Source organism: Palaemon carinicauda, chromosome 3, assembly GCF_036898095.1.
Source record: "Palaemon carinicauda isolate YSFRI2023 chromosome 3, ASM3689809v2, whole genome shotgun sequence".
Lineage (NCBI taxonomy): Eukaryota > Metazoa > Arthropoda > Malacostraca > Decapoda > Palaemonidae > Palaemon > Palaemon carinicauda.
In genome coordinates this window covers 145,816,777-145,831,776 of record NC_090727.1, presented here as the reverse complement: position 1 = coordinate 145,831,776, position 15,000 = coordinate 145,816,777, and the positions used below count along the sequence as shown (strand labels likewise).

General features: G+C 37.7%; 1 protein-coding gene across 1 annotated transcript; it reads left to right on the top strand.

Moving 5' to 3' along the window:
• The first annotated feature begins 474 nt into the window (after positions 1–474).
• Positions 475–13,373, top strand: eEF2 (eukaryotic translation elongation factor 2). The gene is made up of 9 exons (XM_068370806.1): positions 475–634; positions 7,688–7,902; positions 8,144–8,337; positions 8,931–9,067; positions 9,731–9,927; positions 10,066–10,201; positions 10,628–11,280; positions 11,618–11,717; positions 12,375–13,373. Exons 1-9 carry the CDS (start codon positions 632–634, stop codon positions 13,278–13,280), a joined length of 2,541 nt encoding a protein of 846 aa, XP_068226907.1. The 5' UTR covers positions 475–631; the 3' UTR covers positions 13,281–13,373.
• The last annotated feature ends 1,627 nt before the right edge of the window (positions 13,374–15,000 follow it).

The following is a 15,000-nucleotide window of genomic DNA, read 5'->3' as shown; positions in this document are numbered from 1 at the left end:
TAATCAATGAGCTTTCAGGAATTGGGTATTTGTTGAGGAATGACACCGAAGAATGAAGTTACACAAAGATATCATGCCAATTTGTATGATTATATTTGTATAGATATTTTTTGAAGGGGTTGAAAGTAAAACAAAACTCTTGAAATAATGTATACTCCCGATATAAAGTAATCCCTTTTTCTTTGTCGTTGTATTTCCATCTTGGTTAATGGATCAATAATTCCATTTTAATAAGTAAATTTAAATTACAGATCGTATAAGTCATGAACTGTGCACAAGGGAAAAACTATACTTAATCTACTTCACACATACCAAAGGTTGTGCAATCACTGTTACAGAAGAATTTGCAATTTCCATTTGCAAAAGCAAGTCAAATCAGACTGTGATATTTTATTGAATGCCATAACATATGTATTTCGGCATATTTAACCTCCCAAAATAAAAATGATAAAATGCATAGTGGTCAGTCAAATGTGACAGAACCTGACTGAACGTCCGTGATGCCATCTAGCGGCAACAAAGATTCGTGTGACGTCACCCTCCTTTTCCTCTAGTCGGTCCTTTACGGCGTTTCCAACATACGCCTTACATTGTTGTGTCTCTCTGTGAACTTTACCAACAATCATCCAAGATGGTAAGCACATCTCGTTGGTTTTTATTGCATGTTTATAAAGTGTATTTACTGGAGATCATGATGGTGTAGGATTTGTGTTACTCGGTCTTATGATAATTGTTGAAAATATTGGAAATCTGTGAACATCTTTGTCGGGTCTAGTCATGTCATTGACCATCGCCCTATGTTATATGAAACTATCTCCGAGGAGTGCATTAAATGTATTATCTATCAAAATTGGAACCTGCTTTTATTAAACGTGGTCACATGAATTAACCTGGATTAGATCAAATTCCAGTTTTAAGTGTTTTTCTGAATTTTGACATCGTGCATTTCTCCGTGTGGGACAATGGGAAAGATTCATGGAAAACATTTGTCAGTTGCTGAATAATTTGGGTAATTGTAAGTGAGGGCTTTTATTTTTTCTTAGCGTAGAATAAAGATCTTGAAAGTGTTTGGGAAATTAATTGGCCGTCAGAACATATGTTATACGATATGTTGTCTATTGTTACGTAGGCGGGTAGTTGTTTCGAGGTAGAACCGCTTATTGAATTTATTTTCTAATCATTTCAACCTCTATTGGCTTTTATACGATAACTACGAAATTAAAATCTCGTAATTTGTCACTTTAGACTGTAGGGAAATTATTTTTAATGACCATCAAATATTTAGAAAATCTCGAACCCGGTTTTTTTTTTGTTTGTTTCATCTGGTTTCGGCTAGTTAAATAAGGGGTAGCATTTCTAGACCTATTCGTGGTTCGTAGCACCTACGAAGTTGTCCATCGTGACGGAGATGATGACGTATGGTCTACCTGTTGCCATATTCACCTCTATTATATTCTATGTACTGTACATCTCTTGTAACTTTGGAATACCGTTGCGTTTCTATGTTCAAACATTCTCTAATGGATATGCTAAAATCAACCCCGTATGTCAAGATGAAACTTCATTTTGTTGGTTAGGTGAAAGCATAAAACTTACCCCCCATTTCTAATAAATACTGAAGCAGCCTATAATTTTGGTAATATTGTTCCTCGATTATTTATCTTTATCTAACCTAGGAATAAATGACATCACAACCCCCTTGGCCATGAATTGCGTAAGTATTACTCTGCTTATGTAAGCTAATAACTGCTAAAAATGAAATATAATTCACATACGCTTGAATAAATAATGGGTTATATTGTTGACCTAACACGGTAAAATGTATGGTTGGACACATTCTTGGTACACCCCATTGGAAGTCCGTCACACGTCACTGCAGAAATTTCTCTGCAGTCTCAATGGTAGCTGTTTTTCCATTTCCCCCGGGACAAAGTGAAGAAATACTTCCTCTAATTAAAGAAACTATTATTCACAGGCACTAGACCTAGTCTACCATTGTCTCATATGTGGGGTAACAGCAGTGTCATTATGAGCAGGAAAATATAAGAAAAGGTCATTACAGAATATAATTGTGATATGTTGTGTAATAGATTAGAGACACATCTTAAGTATTTTTCGGATGTATATTTGTTTGCTTAGAACAAGCGTAAATTTTCATTACTTGAAACTAGTGGGCTTGTAGGTAATTAAGGGTTAGGTCATTACCATTACTCTTTAAGCTACAACACTGGTACCTCGAATTACTGGAATCCCCTTGAAGATTACCGAAATTGCCTACAATATCACTGCAAACCTTTAGTGATAAATGGTTTTAATAAATACGTTAAGTTTTTAGCATTTATATTTTTTATATATTTGCAGGTAGAACCTTGGCTAGGAGTTGTGACCCGGGGAGGGGGTCCTGGGCTTGCCTCCTTAGGGTGGGTGGGTTTGATAGGTTCTGTACCCTTTTATATGATGTGTAAAGGGTAAATAGAAAAATGTTTTTAAATACACATTTACTTGATTTACTTAAAATGTAGATTAATAAAAATTTATTGATTTCTAAGGGGGTTACAGTGATATTGTAGGGGATTTCGGTAATTTTCAAGGGGATTCCAGTAATTCGTGGTTCCCCCACAACACTTGTTAGGAAAGCTGTATGCTACAAACCCAAGTATTTCAACTGGAAAAATGAGCAACAAATAATGAATATAAAACTACTTACGATAGATAACTTTATAATAGATCTTGTTGTATATAAACTATAGAAGACGGACATGTCAGGCTATTCAGCATAAAACATTCTCTGTAACTGAACTGAAATATCACAGATTCAACAGTTAACATTTCATAATCTGGTCACAGCTGGAATAAAATCTTTAGAGTATTGTGTTGTATTGAGCCCTAAGATGGAGAAGGCTAGACAGATTTAACTGTGTATAGAGTGCTACCTACAGGATGGTACAGTCTGGGAATATCACAATGTAAAAGATGGTCAGAATTATGGTAAATCTTGTGCAACTTGTGGTAAGAACTAAGTGACTGCTAGAGTTTAGGATAGGAAATTTAATACTGTTCAGAAATTGGAGACCAGACAGGATTAAATACTCTACTTGAAATAAGCCAGAAAGAATGAATTATATTTATCTTTGGAATGGAATGATTGCTCAAAATCTTACTCGAATTTTTAGTATACAAGAAGAAAGATCAAAATGTTTTTCTCTTAAGTAAATTTACAGTCGAAAACCTCCCCTTTTAATTTTAACACCTTAGGGAGATCGAGGTGTTGAGGAGCCGTTGTTCTCTACCTACTTTCAATAATATTTTGAATTTTGTGAGGGTCGAACTTAATGCCCCATTCAATACTTGTAGCTAGCACTCTAATGGATTCAGCAACCCAAAAACAGTAGGGTCATCATCATGCTAATCTAAATATGTTGATATAGTATGAAAAGTAATGGGCATGAACTCTACCTTTTTATGTATGAAACCAGCAGGTTGGCCAGAGCATCAGCCACCCGTTGAGATACTACCGCTAGAGTGTTATGGGAGTCTTTTGACAAGCCAGACAGTACTACATTGTATCCTCTCGGGTTACAGTTCATTTTCCCTTTGCTTATACACACACCGATTAGTCTGGCCTATTCTTTACGTATTCCTGTCCTCGTATACCTGACAACATTGAGATTACCAAACAATTCTTCAACCATGGGCTTACTGCACTGTAGTAGTTCAGTGACCGCTTTCCTCTTGGTAAATGTAGAAGAGTAGTTATGTTAAATAGCTCATTTAGGAGGACACTCCAAAACCAAACCAATATAGGTCATTTTGGAAGACACTCCAAAACCAAACCATTGTTCACTAAGCTTGGGTAGTGCCATAGCCTCTGTACCATGGTCTTCCACAGTCTTGGGTTAGAGTTCTCTTGCTTGAGGGTACACTTAAGCACCCTATTCTATCTTATTTCACCCTATTCTATCTTATTTCTCTTCCTCTTATGTTGAAGTTTTGGGTGTATGTATGATAGGGTTCAGCATTATGAAGCTTTATCTGTGGTGGTTATTGGGGGAGGGAGGGCTGTGGCACCCTAGCAGTGCCAGCCGAACTCTGTTGAGTTCCTCGTCAGGCTGGGAGGACCATAGAAAGGAAAGGTAAGGATATGGCTTGTAGGTTACGTTTGTTGGTGCCTATTAGTTATGCACGCAGGAGGAACTGGCCACTGGTATACTGACTCCAGAGTTTTTATAGTTTACATAGGAGATATTTATTTTAATGTTACACTTATAAATATTTTTCCTTGTTTCCTTTCTTCACTGGGCTGTTTTCCCATAGCATCCTCCTTTTCCAACTAGGGTTGTTGCGTAAAGTGATGATGATATTACAAGCAGGGGGTTTTGGAACATCAACAACAATGTTTTGCAGTCTATTACATAACAATTGGTAATCCAAGGGTTTGACAAAACCACCTGTTGGGAATTATGCAGTATGAACTATTCTCAGGGTCTTGAGTTATGGCGACCAGAACAATACAGTATATATAAGGAATTCTTATGAACATAGGTATCCATAGCTAGCATATGGGGGTTTGGGGTTATCAGCTTGCAAACTGTTATTGAATCAAAACTTTTCAGAAAGTTCTGAACACCCCAGGGATGTACTTTCCAGAAGAGGAAAGTATTTTATGAAAATAATCAGAATGGCCGTAAATATTGTAAGTTGCCAGTGCTCTTTCACTTCTTTAGTTCCTGTAGATGACATTTTGGTCAAATCAGTAGAGCTTTAATGGTGGACCACTGAACTAATTGGCCGGCGCGGTATTTTGTAATGACCCATTCGAAACCCACGACCTGGGAAATGTCAGATCTTACTATCCACTCGGAGTTCAATAATTCCAAAATTCTAATAGGATAAGGGGAGTATTAAGCATGGTGCGACAATGATTGTTCTTAGCAACTCTTGTATAGGGATGGTAACATATCTCTGAAAGTGACCTAGTCTATCCAATTTGCAAGTGATTCATTAGGTATGATAAAACCTTAAAATCCAGCTGTTATACCAAACAGTTCTTAGCTATTTACTTTTATTTCTGTAACTAAGGCAATGGTATGGCCAGTGTACTGTCATAATGGTGAATTTGCATTAATGTGTTGAAATTTTAATGTGATCTAAACCTACATGTAGTGTAGTAGCACGTTTTTCATATAAATTTCCTCGAATTATGATTGGCACCTAATGATTTCACGTCGGTTCAACGACATATTTCTGAAAGTGACCTAGTCTATCCAATTTGCAAGTGATTCATTAGGTATGATGAAACCTTAAAATCCAGCTGTTTTAGCTATTTACTTTTATTTCTGTAACTAAGGCAATGGTATGGCCAGTGTACTGTCATAATGGTGAATTTGCAATAATGTGTTGAAATTTTAATGTGATCTAAACCTACATGTAGTGTAGTAGCACGTTGTTCATATACAGTTCCTCGAATTATGATTGGCACCTAATGATTTCACGTCGGTTCAACGGGGTTCTGTTCCGTCCTCAGTCACAAAAAAAGGTTGAGAAGAAAAGAGTAGAACTAGCCGGTTCAGACTTCAACAACTGAGTAATGGAGTTGAATCTGTTTAAAGTATATCAGACCTGGGGGTTAGAATACAAAAGCATAAATTCTTTCCCGCACATCTGGTGTTCCCAGCATGTCCATTTACTGCTTAATCGAAGGGGGTCAGTGAAAGGGTAAGTTGCAAGGAAATGGACTTAGGTCAAGCAATTGGGCCAAATGATTAATTAGGTAAAACCATTTCATGTTACATTGTCCACAGTATACTGATATACAAAGAAAAGCGATAGAGCTCTAACAACCTTACGAAGAAGATAGTGCACCAACAGTTGGAAAATTCCTTTTCTGTGAGGTAAATATTGAAAATAAAAGTGCTACAACAAGTGTGGGTGAAAAGAGAAATAGTGAACATAAAGAAACTCAAAACTAAGACACAAGAGTCGCCGATGCAAAGGTGAAGTCTCGATCTTACTTGACCTGACCTGACCTGACCTGATAAAATTAAACTTCCTTGTACTGCTGACTAGAACAGAGCAGTATAATGTTGAATAGCAAAGTGAGCCTCATCAGAGCAAAAACCAGGAGAACCAAATTATAAAAATAAGGGGGAAAATACAACCCCGTGGCTGTCATGCACATCATATCCATATATTGCCTGCGAGAGAAAATGCACATTAAAAAATTTGTTGAGGCCAGCGAGTGATTATTTATTTGTCAGACAAGTACATTATACCTGTAAATAAGCTTGGTTAATGTATTTCGATTCCACAGCTATGAATTACTGTACTAGAAAATGGTACTTTCTTTCCCATTTTCAATGTATGCAAGGGGTCTGAGCCATCATTATACAAAGGCTGAAGACAATTCTGGAAGAAATGAAAGAAAATGAAAATAACAGATGGATGAAAGATATGGAAATGAACGATAAAACCTTTACGAGAATGGGAAGAGAAGAGCTCAAGGCCAAGATTAGAGAAGTAGATGGTAAAAAGTGGAGGGATGTGATAAGAGAAAAATAGTTTAGAAATATACAAATAAGTAAAAGGTCAAATAGAAGAAATGTTTTATGATAACAAACCTGATTCTATTATGTATAGAGCTAGGGCCAATTGTTTGAAATTAAAGGATAGAAGAAGACGAAGGAGGAGGTAGGGTAGAATGCAAGCTATGTGGGGCAGTTAATGAAGACCTTGCCCATTTCATTCTTGACTGTCCAGACCTCAGCGACGAAAGAAGAAAAATAGTGGAATTACAACAGCCGTATGAAGAAGAAAAGAAGATATAGGAAACTTGCTGTTCAAGAAAGAAGGAATAGAGAAAAGAATATATATATCAAATGTGGAAAAAGAAGAAAATAAAAGAATTAGAATAAAGAAGAAAACCAAGGAGGTGCCGATGGAAAGGATAATCCCTCTGCCCAACAACTGAACTGAACTGGTATTGGGTATGCTTGCAACTTTCGATGGTGGGAAATCTCACAACGTCACAAGTTATTTTTCTATTTACTCTTTAAATTGTCAAGTTGTGCAAAGTGTAGGTAGCCATCCATTCGTTCATAATTGGTTACCTGTCCAAGAGCAGTCTTGCCTCCCTGTGTTTCCCCATTAATTTAACCTTGCCCTTCCCCATTAATTCTTTGTCACGACCTATGAAATAAATTACTATAAAGCCCAAATACTCGTTCCCCCACTCTTTTTGAGTAATTAATCTAAAATCAAACAAAACTCCCCAAAAATGTAGGTATTTCTTGGGGGTTTTGGTTTGCTCCCTTATTTCCTTACCATCACATACCGTTGCAGGTGAGGTGAGGACTCTCGTGCCCCTACTCGGTGGGCTAGTGAAATGATGGGAGAGGAGACTGAGGTTTGCAGTAATTAATCAAAACTAAGTTCAATTTCTCCCACATTTCCTAGCCACGGAGAAATCTTATGAAAGCTGTTGGTACAGTATTTGAATTCTGTTGGAACCAAATCCGGGTTGGTTGCTACGTCACCTTTGGGTCTCTGATTTGCAACAGCCTTTGTGAGACATCAGTCTACTTCGACCTATCATAATTCCTTTAGAAAGATTCATAATTGATGGTTTACAGCTTTGAATGTGCTTTTTTAATATTTTTCTTGATCTAACATTTGTTTCTTTGAATTACAGGTGAACTTCACAGTCGAAGAGATCCGTGGGTTGATGGACAAGAAGCGGAACATCCGTAACATGTCCGTCATTGCCCACGTAGATCACGGGAAATCAACTCTGACAGACTCACTTGTGTCCAAAGCTGGTATTATAGCATCTTCAAGAGCAGGAGAAACACGTTTTACGGACACACGAAAAGATGAGCAAGAGCGTTGCATTACCATCAAATCAACGTAAGTACCATATTAACTAAGTAACAAACCTTATTTGCCATGGTTCTCATTCCATTGTAAAACTAGTAGGTTCTGTACTCTGTATTATGTTTACAGAAAATCCTGTACATTTGGATTTTTATGGCACTGAAATGTCTTGGGAATTATTTTACTTTATTAAATTGATGTTTACTCTTCATATAGCCAACTTTATATAGGTTGTCATAATTATTGTTCTCATATTACCTTGTTTTGCTTCCAGTGCCATCTCTATGTACTTTAAACTAAGTGATGAAAATATTGCTTTGATTAAGTGCAAGGACCAGAAGGAAGAAGGTGAAAATGGTTTCTTGATCAATCTTATCGATTCACCTGGTCACGTAGATTTTTCATCTGAAGTAACAGCAGCCTTGCGTGTAACTGATGGAGCTCTTGTTGTGGTCGATTGTGTTTCTGGTGAGTAAATATATCGTAAGAAATTTCATTGTTGAATTCATGTCCCAATCATTTAGTCCCTAGTTTTATTTATGCGAATAGGTTTAGCATTGGGGTTTTCGTTTACCAGCCCCCTATATCCCTAATATAACTGAGGTAAAAGCTTGTATATTGTTATTTATAGTAATGCCAATTACAGGAAAGTATTCAGTTTATCATAATATTTTTCACATATTTAGAATTTACAAAATGTATAGTTATTTCTTTTTAGAAAATGTTGTCAGTTAATGCAAATCTTGCCTTTGTCGTGCAGTAGTTGCGCAAGTTGGAGTAGAAATTTTGAAAAGATGTAGGTAAGGTGGGTCGCTATTAAAAAAATTTTAATAGTCCTATCATTCATAGTTATGCATGAATGAATGTAGTAAAGTTTTCCAAAATTATTCTAGAATCCTTTGATTCTTTGTGGGGTTGTCTGCTCAGTGCATTAGAGGTGTAAGTTATGTAGATGGGCTGTACGAATTTTGTCACAAAAATAAAGCCTTAAGCTATCCTATTAATTTATATGGGTATTCATGTGTCCTGATATTTTGATATAATTCTAATTAATATTACAGGTGTATGTGTGCAGACTGAAACTGTATTGCGTCAGGCCATTGCTGAGAGAATTAAGCCCGTTCTTTTCATGAACAAGATGGACCGCGCTTTGTTGGAATTGCAGTTGGAACAAGAAGAACTTTACCAAACATTCCAGGTATGTACTCTTCTACATTGTATGAGGATATTCAAATTAGTTTTCAAGAATCATTGCCAAATAGTTTTATAGATATTGTTTAATACCCAGAAATATTACTAATTGCATGTGACCTTGATCCTTAATGTAAAACTACTACGATAGTTGTCGACTTCCTACTCTTGTACTTTACTGTTGCGACTGTGATGTCACAAGTCTGAAGGAAATATTTCACTACTGTAATATGGCGAGTAATTTCTTTTATAAGAATGTACTAATTTCTCTGGTGCAAGTTAATATTGAGTTCACATTGTATGTCTGGGTATGTCATGTCTACCAGAAAGGTTACCCATCAATATTTGTTTTCTCATTATCAAAAGTTACAGAATTCTCTATTGATTGTTGTGAGAACTACTTTGGACAGAATCTCATTTTACGCTAGTTTTATTTCATTTTCGTCTTTGATAGTTTGATATTTATCTAATGAATTTATAATGACTTCTGTTATAGTCTCTTAAATAACACACAGTGCAGTTGGCAGTAATTTTTTTTTTTTTTTTCCACCTTAGAAATAAATTTTTTTTTTTGATCGGTTAATAAATGGATATTGTCTAGTTTTGTTTCTGCATGAATTTGTAGTTGGTTGGTTAATGTAATGCATTTCACACTGATTTCACTTTACAGAGGATTGTTGAAAACGTCAACGTTATTATTGCCACCTACAACGATGATCAAGGACCCATGGGAGAAATGCGTGTAGACCCTAGCAAGGGATCTGTAGGTTTCGGTTCAGGTCTCCATGGTTGGGCCTTCTCTGTAAAAGAGTTTGCAGATATTTATGCCTCCCTCTTCAAAGTTCCAGCTGAGAAGTTGATGAACAAGTAAGGTTGCTTTTTACCAAAAAAATTAAATTTTCTGAATTATATAAGATTTTTGTCATTTTAATGAAGACATCTTGATTGGTGTAATTACTGTATGTTTGCTGTTATTCCTAAAGTTCACTTCCAATATGATTTCAGGATGTGGGGAGAAAACTTTTTCAACAAGAAAACCAAGAAGTGGTCAACCACCAAGAGTCCTGACAATGAGCGTGCCTTCAACACCTATATTTTGGACCCAATCTTCAAGCTCTTTGATGCCATCATGAATTTCAAGGTGCGTTGAGTATGACACTCATGTTCTTGATGTTGCTGTGTTCTTGAGTAAACACATGAGGATCTTGCCTTATAAATAATTCAGTAGGTGCTGTACCTTGAAAAGCCGGTTTTTCTTGAGCTAAATTAAAGGAAATGCCAAATTAATGTTAACTTTTCCCATGTAAGTATGCAGTACCTTTGGTAAACATTTAAAGTTCATAGGTAAGGGCCTGTTTTTAACGGCTGTCATAGTTTCTTTTCGTGCACCAGATGTGAAATCCATACATATCCAAGCAACTGAAGAAAATTGATTAAGTGTATACTTTAGTGAAATGTGCAACTAAGAATTAGTTTTGTATTACTGTAAAAATGCTTGGTAATTGAAATATGTTTAGAATCATAAGAAATGTCTCTTGTTTAACACTGTAATTTGTCATCCTAACAGAAAGACGAAACTCAAAAACTTTTGGATACTTTGAAGATCAAGTTATCCCCTGAGGATCGTGAAAAGGAAGGTAAACCCCTTTTGAAGGTTGTAATGCGTACATGGCTTCCTGCTGGAGATACTCTCTTCCACATGATTACCATTCATCTTCCATCTCCTGTAACTGCTCAGAAGTACAGAGCTGAAATGTTGTACGAGGGTCCAAGCGATGATGCCTGCTGCTCTGGTATTAAGAACTGTGATGCTGAAGCCCCACTTATGATGTACGTGTCCAAGATGGTACCAACAACTGATAAGGGCCGATTCTATGCCTTTGGACGTGTCTTCTCCGGCAAAGTTGGTTCTGGCCAGAAGGTTCGTATTATGGGTCCCAACTACCTTCCTGGAAAGAAGGAGGACTTGTATGAAAAGTCCATCCAGAGATCTATCCTCATGATGGGTCGGTTTATTGAAGCTATTGAAGATGTTCCAGCTGGTAACATTTGTGGTCTTGTAGGTGTTGATCAGTACTTGGTCAAGACTGGTACTATTACCACCAGCAAGGATGCTCATAACATGAAGGTTATGAAGTTCAGTGTATCTCCTGTTGTCCGAGTTGCAGTCGAGCCAAAGAACCCATCTGACCTGCCCAAGCTTGTGGAAGGCCTGAAGCGGTGAGTACTTTGAAATTTGCGAATGTGAGAAATAATTATTAAAAGTTTCTATTCTAACTAGTATAAGATCTTGAATATTTTTACATAATGTTTTTAGAGGTTATATTTCCAAGGTCCAGGAAGTCTGGGCTAAAATGATTTGTGCCTAGTAGTAGTTGCAGTTTTAATTTTTAAGGAATAGTTACGGGTTGATAATAGTACTTAAAGTAAAGATTACATTATATGGACAATAGATTTTGTAGAGGACGAGTAAACTACATTTTGTAACATTGTGTACTGTAGTGACCTTCGTCATTGTTATGAGCCTTAGTCATTTATCTATATTTTTGTTTTCCAGTCTGTCAAAGTCTGATCCTATGGTACAGTGTATCATTGAAGAATCTGGAGAGCATATTGTTGCTGGTGCCGGAGAACTTCACTTGGAAATCTGTTTGAAGGCAAGTAAACCATAATTACTGCAAGTTTGTTTCATAGTAGTTTATTCCAAGATCCATCCTACTCCTAATGTTTGTATATATACTACTACTTGAGTTATGGGGTCCATTGACTGGCAAGACAGTACTACATTAGACCCTTCTCTCTGGTTACGGTTCACTTTCCCTTTACATACAGCAAAGTCTGGCATTTTCTTTAAAGATTCTCCTGTCCTCATACACCTGACAAAATATATTGCAAAACAATTTCTTTACCCAATTGGTTAACTACTGCACTGTAGTTGTTCTGTGGCTACTTTCCTCTTGGGCCTTGTAGCCTGATCATACAGTGTTTGTTTAATTTAGTTTTCCAGGTTGAAGAAATTAATATTACTGAGCTTAATTATTAAAGAGATTGTTAGTCATCCAAGTGTATTACTGTATAATTATAGTGATGGACCTTCAAAAATTTCTTACTGGGCAGTGTTAGATTGGGTGCTGCTATTACTAGGGTTTGATGTAAATTCATATTTCTTTACACGATCTGGATGGGTATATATAATAAACCTGATGAATGTTAAATTTTTGTCATAAACCTTAGAAACTATTATTTGGGGGGTTAATTTGGTTGATGCTTCTGTGATTGGATGGAAATTCATGATTTTTTCTTTTACTCAACAGGATCTGGAAGAAGATCATGCTTGCATTCCATTGAAGAAGACTGATCCTGTAGTATCATACAGAGAAACTGTAAGTGCAGAATCAACTGAGCTCTGTTTGTCTAAGTCTCCCAACAAGCATAACAGACTGTACATGAAGGCCACTCCAATGCCTGATGGCTTAGCTGATGATATTGAAAATGGTAAGGTTACTCCTCGTGATGATCCCAAGAACAGGAAGACCTTCTTGTGCGAGAATTACAGTTTCGATGCTACCGATGCAATGAAGATTTGGACCTTCGGTCCAGAGTCAACTGGAGCCAATCTGCTGGTTGATGTCACCAAGGGTGTTCAGTACCTCAATGAAATTAAGGACTCCTGCGTTGCTGGCTTCCAATGGGCTACTAAGGAAGGTGTTCTCTGTGATGAGAACATGAGGGCTGTAAGATTCAATTTACATGATGTTACCTTACATGCTGATGCTATCCATCGTGGTGGTGGTCAGATCATTCCTACCACCCGTCGTGTATTGTATGCCTGTGTTCTAACAGCTGAGCCTCGCCTCCAAGAACCAGTATATCTCTGTGAAATCCAGTGTCCAGAAGCTGCTGTCGGTGGTATCTATGGTGTACTCAATAGGCGTAGAGGTGTTGTCTTTGAAGAAATGCAGGTTGCTGGTACCCCTATGTTTGTTGTTAAAGCTCATCTTCCTGTAAATGAATCCTTTGGCTTCACTGCTGACTTGCGTTCCAACACTGGTGGACAGGCCTTCCCACAGTGTGTGTTTGATCACTGGCAAGAGATGCCTGGCAATCCTTTGGATCAAAATCCCAACTGCAAACCTTACAATATTGTTATGGAAACCAGAAAGAGGAAGGGTCTTAAAGAAGGCTTACCCGATCTTGCCAATTATTTGGACAAACTGTAATCACCTAATACAACATAATGGATATTTTAATTTTAAGGTTTTATTTACCATAGTGCTATGAAGATGATGTGATTACAATAAAAAGAAAATAAGGGTGTATTTGTTTCAATTCGCTAGTCCTTTTTCGGTATATGAAGTTTATGTTGAACTTTTGTCCTGAAGGAGACTTAAAAATGTGAGGCATACTTAACGTTGCTAAGAAAGTGGCCTCAAAGTTCCAAGTTTGTTTAAAAGAACTACAGTTGTATTGAATTATTAAAAGAATATTATTACAAATTTTGTTATTACTAAAAGTGGGTTCAAAGTTCCAAGTTTGTTTAAGAGAACTACAGTTGTATTGAATTATTAAAAGAATATTATTACAAATTTTGTAAATAACCCGTGTTGTGTAAATGCTTTACTCATTGTATTATACCAAAGGGATCCGGGGTCAAGCACGTAATCCAAAGAATATTTTATGCTATAATCTTTATGGCTTTATTAGTGTTATTTACTTTAGTAATTATTTTAATTTAACATCACCAAAAACTCCTTCCTCTACTGGCTACTCGAGTCGTTATTTTGCAACCGTGCTATGCCTTTCTGGACTGTATGCAAGTTACTTGGTTAATTTTTTACCTTTTGAGTAAAAGATCCAGTGCACGTAGACTTCGTGTGAAAATGTAATAATTTCTCAGGACACTTGCAAAATAAAAATTTAGTAATTGGGATTTGTTCCAACACAGTACTTACCTAGAATTACTTTCTTAGGAGTATCTGGGATCCCCTCCCATCCGACCAGAACTTTGTGTAGTTTACCCTACTACCGTTTTCTATGCGGGGTAATCTCTGGCGGAGTGATACGTGCTCAGATACAACCCAGGGTCAGAGAGCATACTTGCTCAGGTCTAACTTCAGTAAGTTTTTGGTCGTGTTAACGTCCCATTTGTGTCTCCCGTGGTCCCTTTGTGTGCTTCCCTAACTTTTCCCTGTGTGTGGGTTATGGAGCATCCCCGTCGTTGCTCTCTGCCTGTGGCCGGTGTGACGGTCTGAACGATCCCCTGGTCTCGGAATTCTCCTTAACATTGTATAATGGTTTTTTCCGTCATTAGCTCGCTAAGCTCGCATGAAAATAAAACTTCAAGCTCGTAAGTACTGGCAAGCGGTAATGTTGAGCTGCGCACGCTAATATTACAGGAAAATAAAACATCAACCTCGTATGCACTGGCAAACGGTAATGTTCGCGCATGCGCAGATTATAAAGGAGTGTTGTGAGACTGGGGGTTGGTTCAGACCGTCACACCGGTAAATCGTGTGGCGCTTTCCTCTCTTAAGCCTGAAGTTGACCCGCACTCCTTGTGTTCTTCGTGTAGGGGCAGGCATGTTATGTTCCCATACAGCCACGTGTCTGGAGTGCGAGTCCTGGAATGAGGTGCAGTGGGTGCGATACGGCACCAAGAGGTAGGCCTCTCGCTTCGCCCGGCATCCCGTCAGACAGTCTCTGCCGTCTTCCCCTACCCAGTGTAGGGGTCGAGGTAAGTCTGTTGCGAGGAAGCGGCCTGTGGTCCTTCCCCAGGAGTCTGATTTACCTGACAGTGGGATTGTGTCTTCGGTCCAGGCAAGTGGGGAGCCTGAGGGAGGGGCCGGTGTGTATCGGGGGTGGACGGAGCCCTGGTGAAAGTAGGTCCCGTCTCGTCGGACGATCCGATGTACGGTAAAACTGCTGCAGTCTCTTCTCCCG